Source organism: Pempheris klunzingeri, chromosome 18, assembly GCF_042242105.1.
Source record: "Pempheris klunzingeri isolate RE-2024b chromosome 18, fPemKlu1.hap1, whole genome shotgun sequence".
NCBI classification, from domain to species: domain Eukaryota; kingdom Metazoa; phylum Chordata; class Actinopteri; order Acropomatiformes; family Pempheridae; genus Pempheris; species Pempheris klunzingeri.
Genome location: NC_092029.1, coordinates 8,004,248 through 8,010,537, shown reverse-complemented (window position 1 = coordinate 8,010,537; position 6,290 = coordinate 8,004,248). Strand labels below are relative to the sequence as shown.

Here is a 6,290-nt window from a genome sequence, read left to right as displayed (position 1 = left end):
TGCTATTGAATTGCTTTGAGCGGATTTCCTTTCACGTCTTATTGGGGATGGAGGCAGATATTCAAAACCCTTGCACCTAAAACTGAGACTATCTGCAGGGCACAATAGCACTATGGGTTTGTGAGAAAGATAGGGATTTATCTATAAATTGGGCAAATTGACCCTTTAACAAATACAGTGTACCTAATGAGGTCTTGACCTGATTAAAATGTATAGAAACAACCCAGTCAAGGTGATGTATTTGAAATGGTCAACAATCTGAAGTGCACCTGAACTCACATCCTTGTGTTTTCACATGGTTTGGTGTGGGGCCGGTGAGATTTCGTCTCAATAAGCGCCTCAGCAGCATGTTCTTCCTGGTGCACTCTGACATGACCGCCAAGCAGACTGTAAACACAGGACTTCCAGGTCTGGGCTCGTTCCCAGCCAGCGGTTATATAAGCCTATGCACCTAGATAGACTCTTGACTTGAACTCCGTCCAAGGTACAAACTGCTCCCACCAGTGTTTGGGAGTGTTAAATGTATATTTGTATGTGTGTATGCTCCAGGAGCCTCTTCCAAATAGCCCTGAGTTATTTAGATGGTGTTGCTGAGTACAAATCTGCAGCCTAATAAAACCTGGAAGGACTATTGTAAAGATATTCCAGATTCAAACAAGATTTAGGCCTTTTATGGTTGACAGATGTGGCATGTGCAAAGATATATTGAGTTCACTTCTGACCCCTTAAAAAAAAAAAAAAAATCAATGTCTCCCTCATCAACATCACAGCTTTTGACCTCAGTGTGTTGTGAACTGTAGTGATTTTTCCTTCTCATACTATTTAATACCCCAAATATTTTAGATCTACATCATCCTCGCTACAAAAATAGAAAGGAGGTAATATAAACTTTACAAGATATAAGGCTATGAATGATGTGTTATAATATTTCTACAAAACAGCCAATATGTTGGCTGAGTTCATTGTCTGCAGTGAAGTCATCCTGCTGGCTCAGTGTAACTCTATAAAAAAACAAACCAAAAAAAAAAAAAAAACACAACAAATCACAACAACAGAGTTCTTTTGACTTTTTATTGGCCTTGACACTGTGGAAAAGTTGACCCAAGCAACTTTAATAACAGGTTCTATACTTTCCAAAAGCTCACAGCCACCATTTGGTGAATTGCAAACAGGTTCAAGTAGCACAATTAGTTGTAGTACAATCTGAACGGGTTGGACGGAACCTGTACTGTGCAAATAGTGTTAACATTTCTATTAAATACAGAACCGTTGTTGTTTACAGCCAAATATTCAGTGATCCTCCGTTTTGAATCTAGAGTACAAACATGTACGAGGTATAACATCAAAATGTTGATAAGTAGTGTTTTATGACGACCACAATTCAAACAAAAATATAAAGCTTCCTTGTTATCAGTAGCATTTAATGGATACTCTATTACACTGGATGGTAGTGACATTTCACAACATAAAAATCAAAGGTGGGCTGGTGTGACAGGTGAAAAGCCTCAGTGTTGTGTGTGTAGGTTATTCCTCCACTATTTGAGCCAGTGAGACAGGGTACGAGCTACTGGGATGCTAACAGATAGGACACCACGGACAGTGCGGCTGCCTCGATGGCGAACAGGTGGTGGTCTTCCACGTGCGGGCAGCTGCTCCTCATGAACTCGGCCAGGCAGAGCAGGTACTCCAGGTTGTGGCCCGTCTTTCCTCTGCACACAGCGATCTGGGTGCCGATCACCTCAGGGCTGGCCGGCCCCAGGTAGAGGGGGTTGTCGGTGGTAGCGATGTACAGCAGCGCCTGGACCGGTGGCTGGTTCTCCCCCTCGGGGAAGAAATCCACCATTTTGGTGATGTAGCCGCCGCAGACCGTCTCGCGCACGTTGAGGTACTTCAGGGACTCCTCCACTTGAGAGCCTACCACCTCGAACGCAACACCCCACGTCCTCGCCTATGAGAAGAGGAAGAAAACACGTCATTATTACGCAGTGGGGATTACACAGTTTCCTTAAACATGGAAAGTCCGCTGTTGTCTCAATGGAATCACTTGCAAGCCAATCAGAAGAGAGCTTTACACTTACGTCATCATCCTCAATCAGCGTCACCACTCTTCCGGGCTGCAGAGGGAGGAAGAGAAATGGGTTACGTCACGGACAACGCCTGAAGCAGCAAACACAGCAGCTAGCTGCGCTCATACACTGACACAACTGTGGCAACACCAGCAAACCAAAAATGTAGTGACAAAGTAAACCAAACCAGCAGGTATCTCACCAATTCGTCGTTCCCTCGGTGGAAGTTGTCTCCGTGCCAGAAACGCCTCTTGTAGCCTTGAACGTAACCGACCTTGCGCCTTTGGTACTTGAAGTCAGGCTTCCACACCAGTGACCCGTACCCGAAGATCCACAGGCTGGTCTTCCCGGCGATTATGTCTTGAGGCTTCATTTTAGATCGATAGTGTTTGACGACGTTCAGATGGATCGATGGATAAACGTTACTCTTTCAGCGTCGATGCTGTTAGCTAAGGCGACTAGCTAGCTAGCGTTAGCTTCCTCCGGTCCAGGAGCAGCGGGACCGGCTGGCTCGCAGGTATACCGCGGACGGTATTTGAGCCCAACTGCTTGGCAGTTGCGAAGATGGAATTGCGCACTTTATTTTGCCTTGCACGATGCATTGCCGTTGCATTAGAGGTGCCGCATTATGCCTTAAAAATCCATGGCAGCCGCTTTGGCTTTGATATCAATGGGGGGAAAAAAATCAAAAACCGTTCCGGCCAGCTGCTCCGCCAGCCGGTGACGTTACGAATAAAAAACTAAGAAATGAAAAGATCGAGGTCTGACTGATGATGTTGCCTTGCTGTTGGTCTTCTCCCTGTCCGGGTAGGACGGTGATTTGAAGCTGTTCCTCGATAACATGGCGAAGCGGAGCTCACGTATTTATACAGTCATGGGCAGGTGGGCGGGTCCCTGCTTGTGTTTTTGACCAATCATATTTAAGGAAAACTTGTGCTCAACGCATTTTACCCAATCAGATTTCTGTGCGCCAAATAAGGCGGGACTTTAAACCAAACCGATTTCACCATTGGCTGAAACTTTACTGGAGCCGCAGACCCGTTTTTCAAAGTGATTGGCCGATTAACTGTCACTCAAACAGACTCGATTTGTGATTGGCCGCTTGGGCTGTCACTCTCGGTATATATTTCCATAGGGTTCAGACCTAATATGGCTGATGCAACTTCCCGCAGCATTTCAGGGCCTTAGCAGCAACCAGGCAACATACCAAGGCATTGCATCAGATTTGATCCAGGAGAGGGGCCTAGATCAGGCGATGTATTGTATTTCACAAGATAAAGATCGAAGAAAATAAAGGAAAACAACTGTTGTTAAACATAACATACATTTAATAAATAATTCTTCAAGGATAACTTGACATAAACACAGCGTGGGTGGGAATCACTCTTGACTCGTGAGTAAGTAAGTAAGCACCCGTGATTTGGGCTGTGATTTAGTCTCACAGCTCAAAGATCCCACGGCACTGACGTCAGAAGACACTCATCTCAGCCCTCTGGAGCCATGCAGACAACTTGTTTACAGGAGGTGGACAGGTACTTTTCTTTTCACATTTGTTTGTATTGTGCATAATCACGTTATTTGTTGGCACTTCCAGCAGGCAGGTCAGTTTGACAGGCCTCGTGATTTGTTCAACAGCAGGTCGGCCTGTTATGATTAGAAACGTTGTAAACATGGACTTAAGTCCCTTTTTATACACATAACTTAACAAACATCCTGCTCTGGCAGTCAAATGCAGGTTCACAGAAGGAACGGCTGATTTCTTAGTGAAATACCCAACCCAGGTTTAGAGTGTGTGTGTGCACACTCTAAACCTGGGTTGGGTACATAAATGCCCACAACTCCTGCTGGATCTGATATACTGTAATAGCAGAGGCTCATCTGTGCTCAATAGATAGATTATCTATAAATAGCTGGCATTATCTGCCTTGATAAGAGGCCAGACAACTGTATCAGCTCTTCATAAACCTAAAGCACCACACAATCCAGGCCTTTGAGTGAGCCAGTGTCATGCACAAGCTTCCATCCCATTATGCCGTGGCCTTTCATGTCCATCCACTCCTCGAGCCTGCTGCTACAGTATCTGTGGGCTGCTCTAAGCATGGGCCACTAAAGGCTTCACTAAGCCACACGGACTGCACTGCCTGTAATCTAATCTAGTGCACTCCTGCAATGTTTTGACTAGTGGATTTATCAAAGATTCACCTGTCTGTTTGCCTTTGTTGTCCCACTTGTTTCTGCTTCTTTTTCTGGCACATAAGATATGAAGTACATGCAGGCATACAAGCTATTGGCCTGGTGTAAGAGGAGGAGCAGCACTGCATATATGGCTCCTGCAGCGGTGCAGGCGGAGGCTTTTTTTTGAGTATGACGTAAACATTCTTTAGAGGGTCAGGAGCTTGTGGTTGGGTGACCGGGGGGCAGGTCAGTGGCATCTAAAAGTAGATCCCACAGAATGTGACTGCACTTGCAAGAAAACATCCACAATGCAGGTTTGTTTATGCTTCAGATTCAGTCTCAAATTCCTCCTGCAGGTTTGGGTGCCATCACGCATTTTAAATTTATGGTTGAATTCAATCTAACACAAATCAGAATAAGCCTGTTTCGTACAGTGTTCTTAGGTTATGTGCTGCCATTTTAATTATGTTGCTATAAACTTGAACTCGAGTGTACCTGGGGTTTTATTCTGACATGCACTGACCACTCGTTTCCTGTGCGTGGGTTTCTTACTGACACCTAGTGTTAATTATTGAGACGACTACAAGTGCAGGGCAAGCTTACACACCGCTGTAGGAGCGTAATCTGCCTACACATGCATGTACAAAAACATGCATGGTTAGTAGCCAAATGAGGCTTTAAATCAAGAGACAAAGAGTTTCAGCTACGAAAGAAAACTTCCACATTCCTCACGAAGAGACAGGAAGATTTGAATTTCAAATCTGCTTCCTGATTCTCCATTCATGACATCAGTATCACAGATCTTCCCTCTTCCTTCTTCAGAATAAATAATGCTGATTAGCGTGTTTGTCTGCGCTCACACTTGTTTTGAGGTTGTTTCCTGAAAACCGGAGTCATCTGTGTGAGCGAGGGGCAGACAGAAGAAAGCGATGCGTGAGAAAAGACGTTGGCCTGCGCCGGCATGTTCTGCATTTTTTAATCAGGGAGGAAACAGGAACTGATGTCACTGGGTCACAAACAGGATGCTGTGATTATAACACAATGAAAATGCCTGGCCATGCTATGGAGACCCAGAGGCCAAAGAGCAAAGTCCTAGCATGTGTTTGCCACTGCGATCAAGTGTGAATGAGGGTGTGTGTCTGCTTATAGGTGTGAGTATGATGATGGTGGGAAGAAACTCCAAGTACTATCAGGCTGGGTCAGGTAGCAGACCAAAGCATGGGGGCTTTAACTGGATGATTAATCGTTGTGATAACATGCATGTTTTTCTCGAGCCAGGCCGGAAGCACCCTTTTCCAAACTTTTTTTTTTTCACGTACACACAAGCGCTCAGATGAGGATGCCCAGGTCAACAGGCCAACAGGATGCGTGTGAGGGAAAAGCCATCCAGATTCTCTGCCGAGTGTTGATTGCTGCTGATTAGGGGGTGTTGACTGTTGCAGGATTTCTGTTAACTGGAAGCAGAAGAGGTTTGAATTTGATAATGCGGATGACACTTTTCCTAAAATGAATTTTCAGACGTGCTGGAAGGACTTTTAAGGCCGAGCCATGGGCGATATCTTCAAAGGAAATCTTCTATACCAGGTTGCTCTGATAACTGGACTTCTCTAAAACAGAGATCTTGTTATTTATGTGGATTCCTAGCAGATCCGCTGGCTTCCATCTGGTTTCCCCTCCCCACTGGTGACAGCCCCAGTGCCAGGCCCTCTCCCCAGCTTTGTTTGCAGGAGTGGATAGTACAGAACTGGGGGATTGAAATATTGCTCTTAACCTTGAAGGGGAGGCAGGCAGTTGGGGAGCCTGTAAGTGTGTTTTTTTTTATGGGAGGAGGTCTGTGCACTGCGTGTGTGTCATGCACACGGGGCGAGAGGCCTGGCATATGCTGCTGTTTTTATGGCACTACAGACTCACTCCGTGATCCCCCCACGGCATCTGTTTGGTTGGGCGTGTGTGTGTGTGTGTATGTGTGCGAGCATTATGAAGGGTGGAGTGTGGGGGGGCGTTCCCCTTTGCCCTGCGCCTGGCTTTGTTTTGCCATTTCTAGCTTGA

At 45.7% G+C, this 6,290-nt stretch overlaps 1 protein-coding gene across 1 annotated transcript; it reads right to left on the bottom strand.

The window, feature by feature from the left end:
• Positions 1-1,057: 1,057 nt before the first annotated feature.
• Positions 1,058-2,889, bottom strand: chac1 (ChaC, cation transport regulator homolog 1 (E. coli)). The gene is made up of 3 exons (XM_070849896.1): positions 2,269-2,889; positions 2,079-2,114; positions 1,058-1,948 (listed from the first exon to the last, which is right to left on the bottom strand). Exons 1-3 carry the CDS (start codon positions 2,437-2,439, stop codon positions 1,565-1,567), a joined length of 591 nt encoding a protein of 196 aa, XP_070705997.1. The 5' UTR covers positions 2,440-2,889; the 3' UTR covers positions 1,058-1,564.
• Positions 2,890-6,290: the final 3,401 nt, after the last annotated feature.